Source organism: Sceloporus occidentalis, unplaced genomic scaffold, assembly GCF_023333645.1.
Source record: "Sceloporus occidentalis isolate IW3139 unplaced genomic scaffold, rSceOcc1.0.p SCAF_3, whole genome shotgun sequence".
NCBI lineage: Eukaryota > Metazoa > Chordata > Lepidosauria > Squamata > Phrynosomatidae > Sceloporus > Sceloporus occidentalis.
Window position 1 is genome coordinate 186,821,897 of NW_028316983.1, and position 26,636 is coordinate 186,848,532.

Genomic DNA, 26,636 nt, shown 5'->3' on the forward strand with positions numbered 1-26,636 from the left:
TTTCTTAATTGGAAGTTTATTTAACAGCTATAAAGATACTTTATTTTTCCAGAAAAATTTACATATGTGGAATATTGTACTAAAAAAGGAATAGTTTTAGGAAAATAAAGTTGAACATGACAGTACGGATTTACAGTTTGCATATAATACTATTTATCAACATTTTTCTGACTCATACAAAGTCTCAGTCTTCTTTTTGTATTTGTCTAAGATTCCTCTCAAGTTAGCCAGTGGATCTTCTGACATAAATTTCTGATATTCCTGATCAATCTTTATATTCTGTTCAGTCAGGTACATCTAGAAGAGTTATGATAGATCAGATTATATTGCAGCACTTCCATTTCAGTTTATATTTCAGAACATGCATATATATCAGATATCTCAGACTTTGTCAGATTATTACAATTTTCAGATAATGATAAAATATTTTATATTTATATTAAATATAGTATGCAATTATGAAATGTGGAAAATCAAAAGATATTGGGAACATGGGTTATTGACTGGCCCTGATCCAGAATTTGTATGGTTATCACTTGCTACATGGGCTGGAATCCTGTTTCCTTTGCTGGTGTAGAGTAGTTCAGATAATTCCCTAACAGGAACATGGTGCAAAAACATCATGAGTGGAATCCTGTTGGCATGTACTGCACGCATAATGGTCTGTTTATGTGAATACAGTCTCCAGGTTTGCACAGGGATAAGAACTGGATGTGGCATGAGAAAGCTATTGATTCAGGGCCTTCTATTTCTCCAATGGATGGTTTGAGGGAGGGCTTCCTCAAAATCAAGGTGTGTTCGATATGGACAAGTTGAACAATCTTCTGTAAAACAAGACAGGTGTCTGTCCATGCCCTTCCCATAATGCCATTCATCTAAGAAATGCTTGGCTATGTCCCTATAGTTAGAACAAAGGCAACCTCCAAGATCTCCTAGGCTTCTGTGGAGGTACTGGAGGATGATATTATATTGTTGTATGTCCAACTATAGCCAGGAGCTTCTACATTGACCCTGGACACCACATGGCCCTGCTGGGTGTGGGGACACAGGAGAAAAGTAAAATGTCAAGAGGATGGGAGTTGCTGGACCTAGATGCCAAACCTGGATGAGGGCAGTTGGTTATGCTTTCAAAAAACAGTGTGACATTCTTTCTAGAATATTGTAGTGTTATGTTACAATAGCAAAATCAAAAAGCTTTCTGAAGTCTTAATGTCCAACAAATTTATTATGGCATAATTCCTGAGAGCCATGTGATGTAGTAGTTTGAAAATTAGACTAAGACTCTGGAGACCGGGGGGTCAAATTCCAGTTTGGCCATGTAAACCCGCTTGGTGACCCTGGGTAAGACACACTCAGCCTCAGAGGGTGGCAATGGCAAACCTCCTCTGAAGAAGCATGCTAAGAAAACTTGTGATAGGTTCGCCTTAGGGTTGCCATAAGTCAGAAATGATACGAAGGCACACAACAACCTGTTTCAGTCAAAATGTTTCTCTAGTACAAACTAGGAAAACATATCTTGTGTGCTGTCAACTCATTTCCAACGTACCTTATTTACCTTATTCATAGTGTTTTCTCAGCAAGGTTTGCTCAGAAGGGGTTTGCCTTTGCCTTCCTCATAGCCAGGAATGTGTGACTTGCCCAAGGTTACCCAGTGGGTTTCTGTGCCTGAGTGAGGATTTGAATGCTGTTCTCTAGAGTCATAGTCCAATGTTCAAACCACTTCACTATGCTGACTTACAGGAAATTGTAAGCTTGGAAAAAATACTCCAGTATTTGTGTAAATTGCTAACCTTCTATTGATTAATTGCAAGGATTTCCCCCCAAAATCTGTGGTATTTGGTCAAGATGCAACATATTCCACGTCATGAAGTATGTTCCATGCTTAATCAGCTGTATCTAAGACTTGTTTGATTTTAACCATTTTAACCTTCCTTTTGAACGGTTAGAAAAAATATCAATGTATAAACCTCATCTAAAAGCCTCACAAATTCTAGTTTCCAGGTTATAATTGCCTGATGTTATTTGTGAATGCCTCAAGGATTCAAAATAGAACTTCCTGCATTCTTCAAACCTAAAGTTTCAGTACCAAACTATGGACATTTTATATAAGAGTGAGTAACTGAGCGCTAATTTTCCATTTATTTATTTATTTCCCACCACTCTCACAGTTGCTCCCTATTGGTTATACTGACTACAACTGATAGGAATTGTAGTAATAAAGAAGACATAAAGTACATTGATCTACACATGACTTCATGAAATAAGCAAAGTATCACAGATCAGTAGCCTTTGGAATTCTTTCAAAAGTCTAGAATGAGTTCTATCTTATATAGCATGAATTACCTCTACAGACTCAAGATGAGAAAATATCAGTTCCAGAAGATGTTGTAGATTTTTGTCCACTTTCCGACTCTCTTCAGATGTTGTTTTTATGACCACCTGATACCTAAGAAGTAAATATATTACTGTCACAATCCAACAGAAAAGTGTCAGTCTTTTGATTTCAAATGGCTTAGGCCATTTTTCAAGGGATTTAGTGGAGATTATGAATTGTTTCTTAGACCTTCATCCAGTACAGATACTTTGCAATGTCTGAGGCATTAAAAGCATTTATGTAATTAATACATTACCTTGTAAACAACAATAACTCGTTATAACTATTTCACAATCCACTCTTTTTATAGTCAACATGTTTTCCACTTCAAACTAGGAAATGGTATAGTGGGTTGGGAGAAAATAGAATATTCCTGTATTTGCAGAAACTACCTTCCTATTGGTGAATTGCAAGAATTACATTCAAGACCTATGGTGACTGATATAATACATATGTCACATATTATCAAACATGTTCCTATCTTTAATCACATTTAATCGAGATTGCTCTAAAACAAACTTCCTACTTCAGCATATATCCCTGCCCCTATTTCATATCATTTTTTCTAAACTACCCAATAATACCAAGTCTATGACTCTACCTCTTTCAGCAGAATCTTATGACTGTTTAGTTGGATGTAAAAAGCCCACTCATCTTATATCATCACAGGTTTATCCTTATCCTTGTGGGGGAAAACCCTAGATGCGCTAATTACAGTTCTTTAGACACATCTTTTGTTACATTTCCTTTGTTGTTGCCGTTTTCCACAATAGAGAAATGAAGACGGCAAGCTACTTTTTTAAAAAAAAAAAAAAACATTTTTATTGGTGATTTATCAATCATTTACTTGAAAAAACAAGATCCAATGATTTGCAAATGGAACCTATTTGCAATTTTATTTTGGATTGCCATTTAGAAAGGAATAATTCTAAACTGCATTTGTAATTTGAAGCAGGAAAAAAGTGACAAAACATGTATAAATTAAAGGAAAAACAAGCATTAAAAATAAAGCCTAAGACGAACACAATGCAGCACCTCAAACCCTTAGCCCACATATCAGAGCTAGGCAAAATGTGGCCCATGGGCTGCCAGGGGCCAAAATAGTGTTTGCATTTTGCCCCCAAATGCCCTCTAGGTGGCATGGGGGGACATTTTCACTACATTTTAGCCCCAGGAGAGGCCTTTTTTCAACACTGAAAGTGGCTAGGACAGAAAGATGGTGAAAATGCCCTTCCTGGCTTTTAAGGGGAGCAAAAATTGTGCATTGTTGTGGCTTTGGGTGCATCCTGTGGGGATTTACCACTTTTCCCACTGCTTTTCCACCAAGTGTGAGGTTTGTCTAAAACTCTGCTATCACCAAGTGTGAAGACTTCCACAAATCTCATTGTAACTACCAAGAGTGAGTGTTTGTGTGCTGTGTGCCTTCAAGTCATTTCCGACTTATGGTGACTCTATCACAGGTTTTCTTGACAAGTTTCTTAAGAGGTTTGCCACTGCTGTCTTCTGAGGGTGAGAGAGTGTGACTTGCCCAAGATCACTCAGTGGGTTTTCATGGCCAAATGGGGATTCGAATTCTGCTCTCCAGTCATAATCCAGTGCTCAAAGCACAATGCCACACTGGCTCACACCAAGAGAGGGCTTTCCCCTCATCCCCACCTCTCCTACCAATATAAAGATGACCTACTGTCCTGCTTCAGTAGCCACCAACCATGGGGCCCTCCTAGATTCCCTTGAGGTATCTTCTTTGTCTCACCACTATTGCAAGCACAGTTGGTGGGGGCTTGAGATAGGTCCCTCTTGGTGGCTGCCCCTATACTCCCAGGGAGGCCAGAATGGCCCTTTCCATCAGCAGGTTAAAAACTGCTTTTTAAACAATTTTTAAAAGAATTTGGGTTTGGGGAGGCGAGGAAGGAAGGAGAAACGGCCCTTGCCCACTTCTCCTTCCTTCCTCACTCTCCCAGGCCTAAGGCAGCGCTGTCGTGGGTTTGGGGAGGTGAGGAGGGCAGGAGAATGGGCCCCATGCCGGCTTCTCCTTCCCCCGCTCACCCTCCCAGACCCATGGCTGCACTGCCGTGGGTTTGGGGAGGTGAGGAGGGCAGGAGAAGGGGCCCCATGCCGGCTTCTCCTTCCCCCACTTGCCCTCCCAGACCCACGGCTGCGCTGCCGTGGGTTTGGGAAGGTGAGGAGGGAAGGAGAAGGGGCCCCAGCTGGAGGCCAGGGAAAGGGTGGGGGGAGAGTGGAAAGCCCCGCCCCCTGACACACTGTTCCCGCCCCCGGCACACAGTCCCTGCCCCCAGGGGAAGAAGCCCCGCCCCGGCACGCGAACCAAGAAAGGTTCGCCATCACTGGGCTAGGGGGTGCTCTATTGTTTTCACTGAGCTGTTGTTAAGAGCTTGTTTTTAATTGCATTTTGTTCTTTTAACTTGAAGCTGAATTTTTTTAATACAGTGCGCCCTTGGCTTATGCGGGGACCTGTTCTGGACCCCCCCTGCGTAAGCCAAAACGCGCGTTTGCCCCACTTGAATGGTGCTTTTGCACGCCCTGGCGGCGTGCGTGCGCCATGGGTGCACGGCCCATTCATTTGAATAGGACATGCCGCCCCTTGTGCCCCACACAGGTTACAGTGTCTGCTCAAACCCACGTATAGCGCGCCCCGCGTATGACACGGGTGCACTGTACTATAAATTGTTTTAATTCTATTTTAATGTTCACTTTTTGTATGTTTTAATTTGTCCTGTTCTTGTAAATTGTGAGCTGCGCTGAGTCCCAATTTTGGGGGGGAAAGCAGAATATAAATAAATACGATGACAATAATTCCATTCTCTCATCCCTCCTAACAACTCTTTACCATGTTACTTCTAATACAGAGCCCAAAAATAACAAAATTACCTTACTGTGTATATAGTAATATATAAACAGCATTGTACACCAAAGTCCATGACCTCACATGCACCCCTCCCCAAATTCCTAAGGAGCCAATGCAGCCTCTTAGCCTCTCACAATTACCCACCCCTGCTATATCTGGTTCAACTTACTGGCATCGAAATTCATGAAGTTCTTTTGTGGCTTCACTGACACCTTCACTGAGCCCATTATAAAGCAATTGTTTATATTTCTCCAACTGCTCCAACTCTTGATCAGCTTTTTCTTCTTCTTCTTCCACCTTCTATAATTAATACATTTCATAATATATTGTGAACATTAATATATTTTATTATACTGTGGTTCATAGTCTGTGGTGTACAGACCCCTGGGGGGCCACAACATTCTGACATGTCATCCACAAAAGCCTGAAGGTTGCTCAGCCCACCTTTTCCATTCAGCGGAGCAGCCACATGACATGTGAAGGCTGGCTGACTCTGCATGTTGCCTGTCACCTGTCCTCTTTGGCTGCAGGGTGGAGGCGGCTGAGTAACTGAATGACAGTTGAGCTGATAGCCAGCCTTTGCTCTTTTCTCTCTCAAAAATACAGGTTTAGTTTTTGAAGAAAATATAAATATTTTCAAATTGTGGTACACAATCATGGTGCATAATAAAAACTTTAACCTTTTTATATCTTGAAAGCAAAACATTACCAATTTTTATTTACGAATACATACCACAAGATTTATTTATAAACATGTATTCCCTATATACAGTGATGTACAGCTTATAATAGATATACTGAATCGTAAATGTCACAATCACAAATACAATATTTTTATCAAATACATATTATATACACATAAATACCATATATTTATAATGGTTAGACCAACCAGATCCTAATACTTAATTTTTCACTACCAAAAGCATTTGGGAAATACTAAACCCACCTTCATTTTCCGTTGATAGAGATCTTCCAGTTTTTGGGCCTCTTCTTTTAGCATTTTGATAATACTGTTCTGCTCTGCTTCCATTTTGTTTACCTTAAGGAGTGAATATTAATTAAAAGTGTCAACAGCAAAAAAGGGACAATGGGGAAAAGCTTGTGCATCTAAGCTCTGTCCTTTCTGAAGGCGATCAGCCCAAATATTAAGATATAAAAAATATAGCTAAAATCAAGTATCTTGTCAGATCATCTTAAGAGCCTACACATTTACTTTTATGTTCTTCAGCCTACATGCCAGACAGAGTTTGCAAATGTGTAGGCTGCATTTTCTGAGCACCCAGAAATCAAAGTCAGCTGGAAATGGCTTCAAAGACCTCAATATTCAGTTTCCATTCTTTTTGTAGAATCCCCTACCCTCCATACTAGCTACTTGTCCACATGCATTTATTTGGGGGTCAGAATTATTATTTTTCTCTGTCCTCTGCCACCATTTCCCCAGCTCTGGTGCTCAAGGCTCCTTAAAAAAACATTTAAAAAATCACATCACTAAAAATAAAACCATGGAGTCACAATATAATTAAATTATCAACAGAGGTAAAAACAATTTAAAAAAATATAGACAACACAACACATTAAAACCCCTTTCCCATAAGCAATCAGTTTCAAAATGCCCATCAAAATAAAAAAGTCTGCCTTCCACCAGGATAGCATGGAGATTTCCAGAACCTAGGAGTTATTACAGAGCACAGACCTGAAATTTAGTCACTTTATTGGAACCAAGTATTTAGTCACTCACCTGTTCTAAAGCATCCTCTGAACAGATTTTTGTTTTAGTAGCATTACCAATTTCTTCCTCAGACATGTTTATGAGGTGCATAAGAGGACCCTGCCACAATTATACAAAAATCAAAGGTGGAAAAACAGAAAAAATGTATTTTAGATTTTTGGTCAATGTGTTTTAGTTTTAAGAAACGAAGTACCTCCAAATTGATGTCATACTGAGTGAAATCAATTCCCACAAACTAACAAAACATACTTTCATGCAACCAAATCATTCCTTATCTTGAGCAAACTTATAGAAAACTATTCTTAGGGAAGTCCTGTTTAAATTGTTTGAGAACACTTTGGGAAATCTGTTATATTTTAATGGCTTTGAAAAAAATTAACTTTCTGATATACAGTGGGCCCTTGGTATCCATTGGAGTTTGGTTCCGTGATTCCATGTGGATACTAAAATCCTTGGATGCTCAGGTCCCATTAAATACCATGAAGAGTAAAATGGTTTCCCTTATATAAGATGGCAAAATCAAGGTTTCCGCTTTGTAATTTATGTATTGTTTGAATATTTTCAACCCGTGGATGCTTGAATCTGTGGATATGGAGGGCTGACTGTACTATCTATTGTGTCATAACATCATTCATGTCGGATAATACACAGGTGTGTCTAATCCAGCACCCTATTTCCCACAGTGACAAGTCTAACATCCATGGAAAGCCCAAAAGCAGGACAAGAATGCAACTGTTTATTTGCCTCCTGCTCTCCAGCAATATGCAGTAGTAATATCAGAGGCCAGGATCCACCATCATGTTGGTGCTGCAATACCAGCACAATGGAAACTCCAACCTGCCCTGCATCTCCAGCCCTTGGCACTGGCTGAAACCAGTCCCCCAAAGCAAGAATTTGGGTTGTACCGAAGACTGCCATAGAGATTGCAGATGACCCTCTCCCTCATTTGCAAGGTGGAAGTAGTTATGTCAGCAGGTGTTCACCTGTGTCTTGTGTACTGATATACTGCAATAGGCAACAGCATTAAGACAATTATTGTGCATAGTCAACAGAATTCCCTGTGACCAGAGTTGCCTATGAACTTTTCCTGTAACCAGCGTCAAGATCCCCAGTATACTTTAAATGAACTGTTGAAGCTCTTTTTAAGAATTATAGTGGAATTGCATATACGTACATAAATCTGAGACCTGTATTTTTCCAAGCAACTTGGCCCTTCATTAGGGTTAAACTTGATTTCAAAATCAAAGTCAGCAGAATTCTCTGAATTTATAGAAAATAATTTCAATTTACGAGCTAATTTGTGGTAATCTGCCAATGTGGCTTCAATCTGTTAAGAAAAAAACAAGACAGAATAAACAGTAAACCTAATGGAACTTCACAGTGATATATTAGTAGAAAAAAGTCTATTTCATAATTATATCACTCTGTGATAAAACACCTTTTCCTTTTTGAGAGAGGGGAGGGTATTACGGATTGTATATGTTCTGTATTTTTAACTTTGTTAGCCGCCCCGATTGTTCTCAGAGGGGCGGGATACAAATAAATGTATTATTATTATTATTATTATTATTATTGGCATTTTCTTGTAACTTGGTGCTTTAGGGACTCAAAATTATTTTCATGTTTGGCCATGAAAACCACTCTTTCTATCTTTCAAGGACTACTGTATTTAAAAAAAAATTGCTATTCAGATGCTATTTCATTACTGTCTGTAAAGGTGCTTTGCTACACCTAACCCAAACAAAATATGCACTGGTTATATTAATATAACAAGTCAAAATTTAATTCATTTTATGGAACGTTAATGCCAGTGTGTGTTATTAATCTAAGTGTTCTAGGTACGTCACATGGAAACTAGGGTTCAAATTCTTGCTCAACCATGGAAACCTACTCGGTGACCTTGACAAATGACATTCTCTCAGCCTAGAAGAAGGCAAAGACTAACCTCTGACTAAATCCTGCCATGAAAACTATATGACACGGTTGAAGGCACATAACAATAAATGGAAAATGAATATTCTTTAAAAAAAAATTAGGTTCACTTACTGCCTCTTTTCCTCTAGCATATTTTAATTCCTCATTCCACAATTGATGTTGTTCTGCTTCCAGTTCCTTAGTTTGTTTGTTGACTGACTGTTTTAACTCCTCAATTTCACGCTTTAATCTCTCAATATCTGTTATGGAGTACTTCTGGTTATCACAAATTAGTTTCAGCCGCATGTTCTCCTCTTTTAGTATTTCAATGTCCATGGCTAAATTTGAAGGAAAAATAAACTGTAAAATTTCATAAGGGAGGAACAAAAAATTTAACACAATACTAAAGTAAGAACTGTTTTCCTTTGGATGTCAGTATTTACTTTCACTTGCTGTCTTAATATTTTATTAATTTAAGAATAATTTGTTTGTTTTTGTGGATCAAGTTAAAAATGCTTGGAAACCTGTGTTTTCAGGAGGACTGCTTATTTTTCACACATTTGAAACTTACTGTAAGATGTAAGAAATTTAGCAATATTAGATCTTGCTTTTATCTACCCCTCCCCCCCTCCCGCTCCCCCCCCCCCCCCAGTACCACAGTTTATCTCTTTCTATGTAGGTCTCTTTTTTGAATGCTCTGTAAATATTTTCTTTCAGAAAGTCCCTGGTCAACAGAGATAATGAAGTAAGTTACTGATTATCAGTTTTTTTCTCCTCACCAGCAGCCTCCTGCTCCTCAGTAATACTCTTTGACTTCTGATGGAGACTGTTTGAGTGAGATTCCAGGTTGGCTAAATAAACCTCATATTTCTTAACATCTGTCTGTAAAGATGATTTCAGTTTTCGCAGGGTCACTAATCGGTCCTTTTACATAGAAAGAAGATAGAGAGATTGCTATTTAGTTAGCATACTAAGGTAAATCAGATTAAAAACACACAATTTTGAAAAAAAAACACCTTTTCCCCAGTACCATATACTGGACCTGCCACAGGCTCCAGGTCGGTGGATTCAAACAACCACAAATCTGGCCAAATGAGTTGCAACTTTGGGAGGGCTAGGAAAATGGTGGTGTAGTCTTTGTCACTTCTCTGTCAGTTTCGCAGTGAGACATGGTTGCCAGATTTGCCCTGGGATCGTTTGTGGCTCACTGATCCATGATCTGGCTTGCACCTGGTTTCTCGGTCATTAAATATATATTTTTATATGAGACTTGAGTATCTCTGAATTTTTGTATTTCCATGGGGCCCTGGAACGAATCCCCTGCAGATAGAGAGGGCCCACTATACGTAGCAATTTTTCTCACCGGTTCACTTTCTCTCTCCTTCTCACGCCTTGCAATCTCTTTATTCAATCTTTCTTCTTCTGTTTCTAGTGCCTCTACACGATTTTCATGTATCTTGAAAAGATCCTCTGAAAGAAAACAAAAATAATAAACTAAATTATTCTAACTTGTGAAACACATTACTATGTGAAGAGATCTTGTAGCACCTTTGAGACTAACCAAAAGAAAGGAATTGGAAGCATGAGCTTTTGTAGACTTAAGTTTGCTTCCTCAGATGCATTTCTCAGTTGCAGATCAGATGCATCTAAAGAAGTAGTCTTAAGTCTACAAAAGCTCATGCTGCCAATTCCTTTATTTCAGTTAGTTTTAAAAGATGCTATAAGATCTCTTCACATACTGAGACTAACACAGCTATATCTTTGAATTCTACCCAACACATTAGTTATACTATTAAAATAACAGGGCCCGGAACAATGGATGCAAGCTACAGGAAAAGAGATTCCACCTAAATATTAGGAGGAACTTCCTGACAGTAGGGGCTGTTCAACAGTGGAACACTCCCTCAGAGTGTAGTGGAGTCTCCTTCCTTGGAGGTCTTTAAACAGAGGCTGGATGGCCATCTGTCAGAAATGCTTTGATTGAGAGTTACTGCATGGCAGGGGGTTGGACTGGATGGTCCTTGTGGTGTCTTCCAACTCTACGATTCTATGATTCTATTAGTGCCCAAAATAAAAACATTAGGTTTCAGTAATTAGTACATACTAAAGCTTCAATGAACATTATTACATACTACCTCATGGTAATCTAATTATAGTGGACCCTTGTTATTCACTGGGGTTTGGTTCCAGGAACCCCTGTGAATAACAAAATCCGTGTACGCTCAAGTCCCATGAAATACAATGGCATAGCAAAATGGTGTCCCTTATATAAAATGGAAAAATCAAGATTTGATGCTTGAAATTTATACTTTTTTGGAATATTTTTGAATATTTTCAAGCTGTGAATTTTCAAGCTGTGCTTGAATCTGTGTATAAAAAAATCAGTGGATAAGGAGGGCCAACTGTATTTCTTTATACATTTAATATCTTATCAAGTTGCATCATTGCAAAGTAATTATACTAATTGTAATTTACACTGGATTCTTCGTGGCCTTTATTCTGAACAGAGTTCTAGCCTAGTAGTAAAGGACCAGAAATAAAGAAATGTGTGGAACAGAGGAGGGCTCATGCACAGAATCACAAGGCCATTTTCAGCTTTCCCTAACCTGACATGAACTGCACTGGCATCATTCTCTGGAACCATTCTGGTTAATTCTATTCACTGAGGCTATTTCAGATTTTCTGGGGTTGCGGTCACTGAAATAGCACTTAAAGACAAAACTGCACACCCAGACAATTTTTTAACCAATTTGAAGTTGAATGATCCAATGGCTGCACAATTCCCACTCTTAAGCTATAGGAAAGATTAAGTAATATGTATGAACACAGTGGTAAATGAGACCAGATTTCAGGAAGAAACAAAGAGGCAAATGCATGAGGATAAGAGGGTAAGAAGTCCTATCTGAAATAATATTCCAAATGATTTACAGACTATCTTTGTGGAAGACATTAGTGTAAAATACCTCAAAATAACTTGGTAACTGATAAAGCAGACTGGATCCACAATGCTTCTGGGTGGATGGGCAGGCCAGGGGGCCTATTTCCCTCAGGATAGGGGGCCTAACTCCCTCAGGATCAGTTGTTGGTTACACCAACTTTGGGGTGAAGCAGACAGGCAGGAAGGAGCAGCTAGAAGCTGCTCCCAACCTGGCTGCCCCGGCAAACACAGCTTTCAGGCACGTGTATCATGTAAACGCCACACCTCTGGAGGGCCCAGAAGCTACTACTACTAATAATAATAGGATTTATTTATATACCGCCCAATCACTGGGAATCTGAGCGGTTTACAACAGAGGAGATAATAGACGGTTCCCTGCCCTCAGGCTTACAATCTAACAGACACGACACTCCCATCTGCCTGTCTGTTTCAGGTCTCTCTTGAACAAACCTAACCACAAACCCATTTAAAACAACTTTGCCTTTGCCCTGGGTTTTATTTTGGTCAATCTGGGAACTGAGTGGATCACTGCCCTGGAATAGTTACAAACCCTTCTGTAATCACTCAGACTTAAAGGTCTGTCAAAATGAAATGTTGTCACAGCAGGACCAAAAACAATGACTTACTGATTACACTAAGTGGGATGCTGCTACAAAACCCAAGCTAAAAGCAAAGTTAGCTCAAATCACTTAGCTAATTGAAGGCAGTCCTTTGCCACAGACTCTCTCCATTGGGATTTCCACGATGAATGAAACATTTTCCACAACAGGCTGGTTTCCTGGGCTGGACCATGACAAATTTTGCATGTCCTCATTTCCTGATCTTTAAACATCCCATCTCCCTTGTCCAGATGGTGCTGACACTTTCCCAGGCAAAATGGGGGAAAAGAAAAAAAGAAAAAGAAGAAAAAATCATCCCATCCTAACTAATGAAGGAGCATTCTCCTAGGATGTTTAAGATGGAAACGTTCTTATCTGTCCCATTTGTGTGAGCTAAACTTGCACAGCCTAGTGGAAAAAATGCAACTACTGAAAGACTCGCTATATTATTATTATTATTATTATTATTAGTAGTAGTAGTAGTAGTACAGGCCTACTTTGTTAGCTAGGAAATACTCCTTGACAATTCTACCATAAATTATGAACACCTACATCTCCAGAAAAGGATTAACTTCAAAAGCCATTATTCTACTAGGTTTTTAAGTGAGAAATACTTACTTAATTTGCAGTGTATTTCAGCATCAAATTCTTCATATGTGTCTCCTCCCCTCATAAAATGATCATAACATTTTACAGTGTAATCTAAAAAGAGCTAAGAATAAAATAATTAGTTTGATTTTAGATATTTTAGGAATGTGCATTCTGGGCTGTTGAGAGGAGGAATCCATACAACTAGGGTTTTTCCCATTAACATCCAGCATCAAGCAGGAAGAACAACAGTCTCATGATAGCTGAAGACAGTCTTTGATGACTCCTCTCACTCAGGCATCTTAAGAGACCAGTCACAATGGGAGGAAGTTAATTCCTCCGCTCAGCTACCCAGAATGAACCCTCACAGTAAGTACCCAATGTGGGTTGAGTTAGTAACAAGAGGTATCCACAGAATTTGGGACATACTGAAGCCCTCAATCTCAAATATAAGGGAAGAAGTGAGTGCACACTAGTCTCTAACCACTACTTGCAGTGCCCTTCTTCCAAAGGTGGCATCTGTCAATCTGAATTTGTCACTCTTTTAATAATGAATGAAGGAAAGAAGGAGTACTTCTTGATGAATGACTGAAGGAGGAGGTGACTGCATTACAAATGCCAATGATAAAGGCATTAGTGTAAAACACCGCCAAGGTAGCCACTGCTGTGGTGGAATGTGCCATCACATTAGGTGAGGCATTCCTGTTAAATCATCTGCTATTAGGATGTATGCCTTAATCCATGAAACAATGGTGGAATAAGACACCCTGCATTCCAAAGAGTCCGGACTGAAAGAGACAAAAGAATCACAATGCTGAAGGGTCTTAATTTGACTAATGCAAATTTTTAACACACTGCACACATTCTACCATAACTTCTCTTGTAGGTGTGATGGATTAGGACAGATACAAAGAAGAATGAGTTTTTGAGACATGCTAAAGGTAGAAAAGCATGTTAGGCACAAAGGAAGAATCAGGACAGAGAAAAACATCGATCTCATTAAAGGTGCAAAGGTGTTCCCTAATTGAAAAGGCTGTGTGCTCTGAGAACAGCGAGCAGATGGGATGGTCACCAAAAAGGCAACCTTCAAAGAGAGAAGCATCAGGGAAACTTTCTGAAGCAGTTCAAAAGGACATTTCGCGAGCTGCTTCATAAACAATGCCAGACTTGTTTTTGAAGGCCAGAGATCCCAAAGATGGGAAACAGTGCCTGATCCAAGATGGCAAAAGAAATCGCACGTGCGGGTAGGAACAGAGCAAGGCATAGCAGCTGACTACTTTTTCAAGGTATCAGGCCTACGGCATAATACACTTTGCACAGGAAAAATCAACCTGAAGTCCCCTCCTTTCTTTGTAATAATGAAGAAGACAGAGTGAACCTCTGAAAAACATTCTGAGGAAGACACCTGTTCTATCGCCTTGGTGTAGAGCAGGGGTAGGCAACCTTTTTGAGCCGGGGGCCGGGTTGCTGTCCCTCAGACAACTGGGGGGCCGAAGCCGGGGGTGTGTGTGGAGCTTCCACCCCCCGGGGGTGGGGCCGCGTGCCAGGGGTGGAGCCTCCACCCTTTGGGGGCGGAACTTCCACCCCCAGGGGCCAGGCCACCTCCTCTTTGCCAGCCCCTGACAGGGCCCCAGGTCCTGTCAGAGGCCGGCGGGGACTGCCAGCGCTGGAGGCCTCCCCGTCTTTGCTGGCCCCTGACACCAGGGGCCCGCTGCCACCGTCGGAGCCCTCCTGGAGGGCCCCTCCGACGGCAACTGGCCTCCCAGGGGCCCTCTGCCGCCGCCGGAGCCCTCCTGGAGGGCCCCTGCGACGGCAACGGGCCTCCTAGGGGCCCGCTGCCGCCGCCGGAGCCCTCCTGGAGGGCCCCAGTGAAGGCAGCGGGCCTCCCAGAGGCCCACTGCTGCCGCCGGAGACCTCCTGGAGGACCCCAGCGAAGGCAACGGGCCTCTGGAAGGCCCACTGCTGTCACAGGAGTCCTCCTGGAGGGCCCCAGCCAAGGCAACGGGCGTCTCAGAGGCCCGCTGCCGCCGCCGGAGCCCTCCTAGAGGACCCCAGCGAAGGCAACGGGCCTCCCAGGGGCCCGCTGCCGCCGTCGGAGCCCTCCTGGAGGGCCCAGCGATGGCAACTGGCCTCCCAGGGGCCCGCTGCCGCCGTCGGAGCCCTCCTGGAGGGCCCCAGCGAAGGCAACGGGCCTCCCAGGGGCCCGCTGCCGCCGCCGGAGCCCTCCTGGAGGGCCCAGCGACGGCAACTGGCCTCCCAGGGGCCCGCTGCTGCCGCCGGAGCCCTCCTGGAGGACCCCAGCGAAGGCAATGGGCCTCTGGAAGGCCCACTGCTGTCACAGGAGCCCTCCTGGAGGGCCCCAGCCAAGGCAACGTGCGTCTCAGAGGCCCGCTGACGCCGCCGGAGCCCTCCTAGAGGACCCCAGCGAAGGCAACGGGCCTCCCAGGGGCCCGCTGCTGCCGTCGGAGCCCTCCTGGAGGGCCCAGCGACGGCAACTGGCCTCCCAGGGGCCCGCTGCCACCACCGGAGCCCTCCTGGAGGGCCCCAGTGAAGGCAACGGGCCTCCCAGGGGCCCGCTGCCGCTGTCGGAGCCCTCCTGGCGGGCCCCAGCGACGGCAACGGGCCTCCCAGAGCTCTGGTGCGGCTCCTGGAGCCCCGTTTCAGGGCTCCGGAGGCTGCAGTGGGCCTCTTAATGGGCAACGCCATTTTGAAGGACAAAATAGCGGCCGAAGCCGCTGAAATCGGCGGCGATTTTGGCGGCAGGAGGGACAGGGGGCCGGCGGAAAGGCGCCCACGGGCTGGATCTGGCCCGTGGGCCGGAGGTTGCCGACCCCTGGTGTTGAGGATGCCAGAATGCCTGCATGTGTATGCCTTCCTTTTTATCATTCTTTGGCATTGGAGTGGGCAGCAACCTGCTCCAGGGAAACTGGATGAACTTGATTGAATAACCTTGAGAAATTGTGGACAGGACTTGCGCGTCCGTGGTTGTCGACACCCAGGTATCCCAAAAGAAATGGAGTCTGACCCTACTGGAAGAGTGTGGGTGTCAGAACCTTCACCTGGACGAGGGTCTGGTAACCTCCCCTACAGTTGGAAGAGGACTGAAAGGCTGATAGAAGGGAAGCCTTAATCTATCCCATGAGAGTCTGAAAGAAAGAAAATACCTGGATCTGCCAAACTCCCTTGAGGGACAAAAGGAAAATGATGACTGAAAAGGTCCCATTTTTTGTCCTTAGTCTCCAATAGAATGTTCTTAGAGCCTCTTGTCCCAACAGATTAGTGCCTTTACAGGCTACTGTGAAGAGGTTTGTCCTAGAATGCACACACACCTCCCAATACTTGAGCCAAGAGGAGCATCGAGCCACTGTGATAGCATCTTTAGATCTTGCTGCAAAGATAAGGGGGTACTGAGTAGTGTCTGTTACAAACTGAAGTATTCCGTAAATCTTCAAAAGGCACCTAGGCAAGGACTTATAATCCAAGTCCTTCCTTCATAGTATATCCTCCACCTGGGTCTCCAGAAGCTGTTTTAACTATAATATTAAAGATTGCATATCTTCCCCATCAGATGCTTAATGAGATTTTGCTTCAAGGGTGGGGCATGAATGGGGGCAAGTTTCCAGCAGAGACTAATCCACTGTAATAGAACTGCCTCCTCCAAAGGAGGGAGGGGTGCTGGTCGAGAGTGGTCATGGTGATAGCTCTGCTGCTTTGTATTAGCAGTGTGCATTATCCATTCCTCACACAAAGCCTGTGAATAAGCTTCTGGTGCTGCTATGGGCAAAGGCAGGTAGAAGAACTGGCCTCCAAATGGCTGCATGGGAGGAGTCATCAAAGTCTGCCTTCAGCTACTGTAAGACCATGTTGTTCTTCCTGCTTGACTCTGGGCTCAGACAAACCAGTTGTGTGAATTCCTCTTCTAATTATACCTTCATAGTCTCTCTGCTAGTGAAGTGATCCCAAATTGATTACATCAGAGCCTTTCAATTCCTTTGACATCTGTGGAGCATCTCAATTGCTGAGTTGTTATACTGGATGATGCTGTGATGTATAACTGAGAATAACTGTAGTGAACAAATGCAAAGCGAAATACTTCTTGGCTTTGCTAGTTAGCAGCAACTATAGTGAGACATTTTAAAGAACTTTAGCGGGAGGCAGTGAGAGCTTTGTATCAGTTCTTTGGATGAACACAACAAAATACTTTCCTAGATATAGCAGGTAGAAGATTTCTTTGTTGTGACAATGAGAAGAACACCAATGAGAAGAATTGTTTAAATCCTTCAGCTCCCAGAATCCCAGACTATTGGCCAACATGGCTGAGGCTTCTGGGAGCTGACGTCCAAAATCTCTTAAAGAGGACTACTGCTTTAAAGCATTGCAGATCCGGATGGAAAAGGGCAAAGCACCTTTAGCCAAGATAAGGTAAGCTGCAAACAGCACAAATTTATGTAATTACATCAATTTCTGCAATATACTCCAGAAAATAATAAAGATAAAGATGGTATAAACCTAAAACATTTTTGTGTAAGATTAGTAGTATGTATTATACAATTTAGTGGGAGACAGTTAAAATACCTTATTATGCACAATTCCATCTTCAGTCTCTCCAAAAATCTGATCCTCATCAAATGATGATGGGTTCTCTTTCAAACAAAAATATAACTGGAAAAGAGAAAGATACCACATTTAAATCAGCTAGTAATGTCTCAGGCAGTGTGGTTGTGGCATATATGTCTGTACCTGGCTTCCTCTCTACCAAATGCATCTGAGGAAGTTGACTTAAGTCTATGAAAGCTCATGTTGCCAATTTCTTTCTTTCAGTTACTCTCAAAGGTGCTACAAGATCTCTCTACGTACTAAGAAAAGTGCTTCAGGAGGATTACCTGGATGCCACTGCCTTGTCTAAACCGGGGGTAGCAATCATGTAGCCAATCAGATATTGCTGGACTCCAGTTCTCAGCATTGCTTACTATGGGCTATGCTGGCTGGGGCTGATGGAAACTAGAATCAAACAAAATCTGGAGGGTACAATTCACAGCCCTGATCTAAATCTTCCCAAAACAATCTAGAAAAGGATTTCTGTAATTTTAATGTAAAAGGATCTTGTAGCACCCTTGAGACTCAAAGAAAGAAAGAAGGAAAAATGTTGGTAGTCTAAGCTTTCTTTGATTTCAGTCTGTTTCTTCAGATCCAATTTTCAATTGCAAAGCTTCTGACTGAAAAAATATATGCAGATTCAACAATATTGCATATTTTTTCATAGAAATGTTTGTGTTTAGAGACATATAAACCTATCTTGATTATTGAAAAATGAGCTCCTGCTCAACAAATTCCAAATTATTAAAAGTAAATGGAGATAAATGTTTTGCATACCTTAACGCAATCTGTCAGCCACACCAATGCTGCTACAATCTGAGGCCATGTATGTGGTGCCCCCACTGTATACATGGAACTTTTTGATAACTGAAAGGGATATCTGTAAAAAAATGAAGCAAAACACAGAAGTGTTACAATGAAACATGTAAAGAACTGGGAAAATACACAGAACATAAGGTCCAAGTTTGTAAGTTCAGTCAGATATGAAGAAAACCAAAACTTTTATTTTTAACTATGGGCCCGAACAGACAGGCCAAAATAAAGCTTCTTTGGGTCACTTTGAAGGTATGCTATTTAAATGATGCATGCATCCTAAGAGGCTGGAAGCTGTGCCTAAGAACTGGTGCGCAGTTTTGGCACAACTTTTGGGCTCTTAAGATGCGTGTCATTTAAACAGTATACCTCCAAAGTGACCTGAAGCAGTTTTATTTTGGCCTGTCTGTTTGGGTCCTATATATCAAAATAGACAAGAACAGGGTATACATTATTATTATTATTATTATTATTATTATTATTATTAACCTTAGTATTGCTTAACAGAAGTACTTGATTACACTTGCTACTGTATGAACAGTAAGTTAAAAGAAATATTTCTAAATTTATGATGAATATCTATCATAGGGATTGGCAACTGTGATCAGGACAATCCCACCACCCCCCCACTTGTCTGTTGGGCTGTGCACTGGCTTGACCATTTTTCTTTTTTTGAGTTTTTTTTTTTATTTTGGTGGGTGGGGGGGGGGTCTCTCAGTTGTTGGGGGATGCAAACTGCAGCATTTGTAGTGAGGTTGGCTGGTTTTCAGATAGAAAATCTTATGTAAATCAGTTTGAATTTTTTTTTAAAAAAAATGGAGCCTGAGGGCTGTGGTGGGCTCCCTGAGGCATATTTTGCCAACCTCTAATCTATGGGGTAGTATTTTTTAACTTAAGTAATGGTCCAGGCTCATAGTACTTATCTAAAAAATAAGCTCCATTAAACACAATGGGATTTACTTCTCAATAGGCATACAGTATATAGAATTCATTGTTAGCTAATTATAAACAGTGAACCAGTAGCTTATAGTGCTGGTAGTTATTTTTGATTAAGAGTACATCATGGAAATAGGATATGCCATATGCAGTTTTTGTTGCCTTGTCTAAAATTACTTCCATTATAGTAAGTCGTAGAAAATAATATTCATGTCATTTATGACATGAAATCAGCCAGTCTTGATACTCCTCCTGAGAGATATTTCAAGCTAGAGAGGCCTTTTTTTCTCTTAGTAAAAAGGTATTTGTCATCATGGTACTTACCCAAGCTCTTTAAAAATCTTTGGGACCTCTTCTTCACACTTGGAACTAGGAAACACATATGAAGGGCAAAGGAATTCATAAATAAAAGTGAAGATTTTAACAAAGTCTCTAACTGATGGAGTCTGGAGTGACTTGACAGTTGCAGGACCGTAGTTGTTTGCTGTAAGAAACTGAGAAAACAGATTAACTTCTGTTATGTATAGTAGATATTTTAAGGAGAATCTTAGTTGATTCATTATACATATTTTAAGTCTACAATGAACAAATTAAGTATTTTCAAAAACTGTATTTTATTTTTAAATTATACATGCTTTAGAGAAGGTGCTACCTTAGTCCCATTATGTGACACAAAACAGTAATATCGAGCATTGCTGGTTTTTAATGTTTGATCATTTGGGAATGCAATTTTAACTAAACAAAATGTATTAACCAAGCAATCTAACCAACGAAAAAACTGCATTCCTAGTTCAATTGCAAACCATTTATTAATGCTGCATACATCACTCAGCTGGCGGATACACTGCTGGACAAATGCCTTGTCATGAAGCGGCCTAGGATCCTTGATCTTCTCCATATTTCCAAATACACCATACTGGCTGTTTCGTAAGCTTCCAGTGCCACTGCATCTAGAAACAAGATAGTAAGATGACAAGTCTGAGGTTTAGTGCATTCTCAGTTTTCAACTATGAGAACAAAGCTATTTGGAAACAGAAAAGATAAGCTACAGGAATAAGACTTATTTAAATCTAGTACGATGCCTATTGCATGCAACATTATAATATTCTAGCTGAGTAATCACAGAATCATTGAGCTGAAAGAGACTACAAAGGCCATCCAGTTCAACCTTGCCATGCAGGAACTTACAATCAAAGCACCCTGAGAGACAGCCATCCAGCCTGTTTAAAGATCTCCAAAGAAGACTCGACCACACTCTGAGGGAGTGCATTCCACTGTTGAACAGTTCTTACTGCCTGGAAGTTCCTCCTGATATTTAGGTGGAACCTGTTTTCCTGTAGCTTGCATTCATTGTTCCTTGTCCTATTTTCTGGAGCAGCAGAAAACAAGCTTACTTGATCCTTGATATGACACCCATGCAAATAAAGGGCTATCATATCACCTCTTAACTGTATCTTTTCAAGGCTAAACATACCAAGCTCTCTAGATCTCTCCTCATAAGGCAGTTTTCAGACCCTTCACCATTTTGGTCACCATCTTTGGACACACTACAGCTTGTCAACATCCTTTTTGAATTGTGATGCTGGCAACTGGACACAATATTGCAGGTGAGGCCTGACCAAGGCAGAATAGAGCAGCACTATTACTTCCCTTGATGTAGACACTATACTTCCATTGATGCAGCCTAAAACCACATTGGCCTTTTTAGCTGCTATATCACACTGTTGATAATCATGTTCAACTTGTGGTCTCTCAGATCCCTTTCACATGTAGTCTTGTTAAGCCAGGTATCCCCCATCCTACATCTATGCATTTCATTTTTTATTTGTCTAAATGCAATACCTTACATTTCTCCATGTTGTAATTAAATTTGTTAGTTTTGGCCCAGTTTTGCAATCTATTAAAGCCATATTGAATTTTGATCTTCTCCTCTGGTATATTAGCCACTCCTTCCAATTTGGTGTCATCTGCAAATTTGATAAGCGTGCCCTCTATTCTGTCATCCATGTCGTTGATAAAGATATTGAATAGCACTTGGCCCAGGACAGAACCCTGTGGCACTGGTCACTTCTGTCCATGATGAAGAGGAGCCGTTGCTGCTCACCCTTTGGGTTTGACAGGTCAACTAATTGCAAATCCACCTAACAGTTGCGTTGTCTAGCGCATATTATACTAGCCTGTTTGCAAGAATATCATGGGGACCTTATCAAAGGCCTTACTGAAATCAAGATATGCTATATCCACAGTATTCCCTTCATCTACCAAGATGGTAATTTGATCAGAAAAAGAAAGCAGATTAGTCTGGTATGACTTGTTTCTCAGAAACTCATGTTCACTTTTTGAGATTATGGCATTCCCTACTAAATGTTCATAGACTCTGTTTAATTATCTGTTCTAAAATCTTTCCTGGCATTGATGTCAGACTAACAGGGTGATAATTGTTAGGATGAATGAATATATGATGTGGGACTTTCCTGGTTCTTAAGAGCAATGAGACTCCTTGGTGCCCCCTTTCAGCTTGAATACTATGCCGGTCCTTAAAAATAAATAAAAATAAAACAACACAGAATACTTGTGGTTCTAAAACAAGCATTTTCACAGCATTTCTTCTAATTGGTCCTTCCAAGTATAAACAAACAGTGCTGCATTTTTTCAGATTGGAATGAACACTGCAGCTACTTTGTCAAGTGTATGCATTTCATACATTTCTGTTACAGTGCTAAATTACCTTTTGCTGAAAGTACTGGTTCTCTTTTCTGATGTTGCTAGTGTATACTTCCCAACACTCAGCTTTGACAAGGTTGTCCTCCTTTCTTGCCTTGAAAAGAATATTAAATTGTGCAATGAAAGAAAACTAAATTATCTGTATTATATTAATAAATCCATCTGCTATTGCGATCACTCTGAAAAAGGTTCTTATTGAAATACAGGCATCAATGTCTTTTCCCTTCTGTTGTGATCTAAGATTATATACATACACAAATATGAGAACAGGTAACACTCCGCTTACAATGCATGCACATATTTTATTTTCCAGAAGAAAGGCTTTGTTTTAATATGCTAAAATTTGATATGTGGAATGCCTTTAAGAATCACAGCAGCAGTCTTTCTCTTTCTCCGAAATGAATACTCTTGGAGATTATAAAGAGTCCTCTAGCATCTTTAAGACTATTAAATTTATCTTACAGGATTCCTATGTGGACTAAATACCACGCTATAATGAATTTGTCAATCATAAAAGTGTCACTGACCTTATTTTTGCTGCTTTTATCGGACACAACTATCACTTACGTTTGAGGTGTATGAAATCCTGCCTTGTTGGCATCTGGTACCCTGAGAGGCTGGATGGACTGCCGGGAGCTGATGCGGCGAGTACTTGCACTACTCTTCATTGCTGAAGGGGTGAATTACAAGGCAAAGGGATGAAATGGCCTTCAGACCAGCCCTCTGAGGGAGCGAAGATGCCTTCCTGTCAGCAACCGAAGGGGGACAAGCAGGAAAGTGTAATCGACTCCAGGACACCAGGCGAAGTGAGCTGCTAGACCATCTGCCTATGGGAGGAAAGAGAAAGGCTTGAAATGCCTCAGGGAGTGTGAAGTGGGAAGGGAACAATAGCATTGGATGTCCTGGGAGGCTGGGGGTCCATCCTATCCCTTCCTACATCCACACCTTGGGTCCAGGAAGGGCTCCTGCAGGGGACAGTGTTCTGTTTCCTTGCAGAAGGAAGGCAGTGAGCTTTGTTTTGTTGAGGCTGTTTGAATACTCATTTGAGATGTGGTGCCGGAAGAGAGCACTGAGGATACTGTGGATGGCCAAGAACACAAACAAAAGGGTCCTTGAAGAGACCAAGCCTGAAAATCCCCCTGGAAGCCAAGATGATAAAGTTGAGATTGTTGTACTTTGGCCACATCATGAAGAAAAATGAATTAATAGAAAGGACAGTAATAGCAACTGCATGATACATGATGTGCCCATTTTGAGACTATGGCGGCTTGAGTCATACAAGGGATGCCTAGTATCACTGGATATCAAAGAGAAGGGGTGGAACATGACTTAGAAGCATGAATTTATATTAGTGTTTTTAGCTTGCATGTAGCCTCCTTTTTAATTGAATGTCCTACACTTTACGATTCCTTGTCCTCCTTTGCTGTGAGGACATCTGGTCATCCTGGTTCTTGCATTCTAGAACAGACAAAACCTGAACTCTCTCTGGAGGCCAGGATGACTAAATTGAGGCTGTTGTGCTTCGGATACACCAGGAGAAGGAAGGACTTTTTGGAAAAGTCATCAGTGAGCCACCGAAGAGAGAGGAGAAGAAGTGTCAGGTTTAACTTAAAAAAGGGGAAAGCAGGGATGGGTATATAGAAGTAGAGAGTAAAGAATGGAAGGTTAGAGAGAAAAGAAGGATTTTGGAAATGGAATTATAGCTAAGGAAGTATAGTGAGAGGATATGAAAGGATCCAAAAGAAGACAGAATCAAGGAAGGAGAGATAATATAATAGTAAGAAGACTAAGAGGTTCAAGAGATCCTGAATATCCAGGAAATGTCTTTCATTCTTGCTTTAGTGGCTTATTTTTGCTTATACATACACAGGGGCATATATATATATATGTATACACACACACACACACACACACACACACTGCTGTTTTCTCTTTTTTGTTTATCTGTTGATGTTATGATATGGTATTGATACATAAAAGGAGTTGAATGTTATTGTTTGAATGTAAATTTTAAATTCTGATTTGTCTAATAATTTTCTTTTTTAAAAAAGGGGGGGGGAGGAGAAGAGGAGGAAAAGGAGGGGGGAAAATAGGGATCCAAAAGTCCCCCTGACTCCTGCTGCCACTGAAGAAGGCCAGGAATGACAAGAGCGCCATTGAAACGATAAACAATAATAACCTGGACACACACACACACACACACACACACACACACACACACACACACATTTATTTATTTATTTGTGGGCATCTGTGATGATCCCTGGAGCCAAAGCCACACAGCCACCCTGTGCTTGGCTCTTGACCCCCAGGGGATCCCTTAAACTTTCCCTTCTAGAGTATCCTAGGTCTCCATTCCCGCTCCCTGCTGAGCTGAATGAGACCCCTTGAGATCATCTATTCCTCGCTGCCACCACCCAGTGAATTTTCAACAAACTACGTCTCCCTCCTCAGCACACACTGAGACTTGCTAGAGGGATTTCTAGTTTCCTTTCCTTGCTAACTTAAAGCAACCAGTTTCCTTTCCTTGCTAACTTAAAGCAACCAGCGAGGCACATGTACAGGAGCAGAGAGAGACAGCAGATACTTTTAAAGAAAGATATTTATTTTAAAGAAATAGAATAGAATAAGAAGATATCATTCATGCAAAGCCCCTTGCCTTGCAGGTACAGAAAGCACAGTTACAAAGTGTTCATTTCAGGCAAGCTACTAGATAAACATAACAAAACCTAAACGCACTAGCTAATACACTTCCTAGCTACTCACACAGTGATGGGATTTGCAGTTCATGTTGAGTTTCTGGATGCAGGGAGCTCCTCACAGACTCACAGCCGGGTCCCCAGATACACAGAGAACAAATAAAAGCATATGGTTCCCCCCAAGAGGAAGAAGTGGAGAGACAAAGGACCACATGGCCCCCAAGGCATTTTAAAGGCTTCTCATGGAATGTTCTTAAATCTCGCGGTCCTACTCTCTGATTGGTCAGTTGGGTCTTACATCAGCTATGATGTAGCTGCTCATTAGCATGAGATGTCAGCTCTCATTAGCATGTACCTCCCCCCAGATTAACCCTTTGTGGTTCAGGAGAAGTCCTCCAGTCATTACAGCATCTTTAAAACCATTTAAAGGAAATGGCTTTAAAGGCTAGCATAGAACCACATTGGCCTTTTTAGCTGCTACATCACATTGTTGACAGTCATGTTCAACTTGTGGTCTTCTCAGATCCCTTTCTCGTTAAGCCAGGTATCCCCCCCCATCCTATATCTATGCATTTCATGTTTTATTTGTCTAAGTGCAGTACCTTACATTTCTCCATGTTGTATGCAATTCATTTGGTTAGTTTTGGCCCAGTTTTGTAATTTATTAAAACCATATTGAATTTTGATCTTCTCCTCCGGTGTATGTTTAGACATTTCCGACGCACGTCGGCGACCCTGTCAGGAGGTTCTCCTTAAATTGAGAGCTCACCCCAGACTATTTATAAATATTTATAAGATATAGAATAATTAATAAAAATATTTTATGAAATATAAAATAATTAATAAAAATATTTTTGAAATATAAAATGTTTATAAAATATTTATAAAATATGGAATTATAAATTATAAAATATTTATAAAATATAAAATAATTAATAAAATATTTATAAAATATAAAATAATTAATAAAAATATTTCTGAAATATAAAATGTTTATAAAATTATAAACATTTATAAAATATTTATAAAATATGGAATTATAAAATATAAAATATTTATAAAATATAAAATAATCAATAAAATATTTATAAAATATAAAATAATTAATAAAAATATTTCTGAAATATAAAATGTTTATAAAGTATTTATAAAAATATGAACATTTATAAAATATGAAATTATAAATTATAAAATATTTCTAAAATATAAAATAATTAATAAAATATTTCTAAAATATAAAATAATTAATAAAAATATTTCTGAAATATAAAATGTTTATAAAATATTTATAAAAATATAAACATTTATAAAATATTTATAAAATATGAAATTATAAAATATAAAATATTTATAAAATATTTCTGAAATAGAAAATGTTTATAAAATACAAAATGTTTATAAAATATAAATATTTCTAAAAATATTGATAAAATATGAAATGATAAAATAGAAAATGTTTCTAAAATGTAAAATATTTATAAATACGTGGCTCATGGTTCGAGTGCTGGATTAAGACAACTCTGGAGACCAGGGTTCGAATCCCAATTCAGCCAAGGAGACCCACCGGGTGACACTGGGTCACACTCTCTCAGCCTCAGGGAAAGGCAATGGCAACCTCCCTCTGAACCAACCTTGCCAAAGAAGACCCCAGGATAGGTTTGCCTCAGCTCTGCAACGACTCAGTGTCGACCATAGTCACCTTTTTTCCCAGCCGAGAGCAGCCGCCATTCCCTCCGAAACCCCTTCAAGCCGCCGCCTTTTGTTGCATTTTCAAAATCAACCGCCACACAGCTACGTCACTGGTGACGTCATCACGGCTAGCGATGGGGAAAAGAGTCGCTGCTACTTCCGGCAGAG

General features: G+C 40.7%; 2 protein-coding genes across 3 annotated transcripts in view; one reads left to right on the top strand and one right to left on the bottom strand.

Annotated features, from left to right (window-relative positions):
- LOC149317227 (kinetochore protein NDC80 homolog) lies at positions 1-26,599 on the bottom strand. Of its 2 annotated transcripts, none has more exons than XM_089517133.1 (17): positions 26,479-26,599; positions 22,648-22,907; positions 22,085-22,174; positions 20,180-20,306; positions 19,681-19,850; positions 18,385-18,487; positions 17,587-17,673; positions 13,042-13,135; positions 10,250-10,356; positions 9,666-9,810; positions 9,019-9,224; positions 8,147-8,299; positions 6,982-7,071; positions 6,190-6,282; positions 5,410-5,540; positions 2,344-2,446; positions 1-297 (listed from the first exon to the last, which is right to left on the bottom strand). In XM_089517133.1, the coding sequence occupies exons 2-17, from the start codon at positions 22,746-22,748 to the stop codon at positions 157-159; spliced, it is 1,941 nt and encodes a 646-aa protein (XP_089373259.1). In that variant the 5' UTR covers positions 22,749-22,907; positions 26,479-26,599; the 3' UTR covers positions 1-156. The 2 variants fall into 2 exon arrangements, with proteins under 2 accessions (XP_089373259.1, XP_089373257.1); XM_089517131.1 differs by having other exon boundaries at positions 26,411-26,599.
- Positions 17,358-26,636, top strand: part of METTL4 (methyltransferase 4, N6-adenosine) — a 38,082-nt gene continuing 28,803 nt past the window's right edge. Inside the window, exon 1 of the mRNA XM_089517136.1 lies at positions 17,358-17,433. The gene's annotated coding sequence lies outside the window, so the exon portion shown is untranslated. The remainder of the gene's footprint in view (positions 17,434-26,636) is intronic.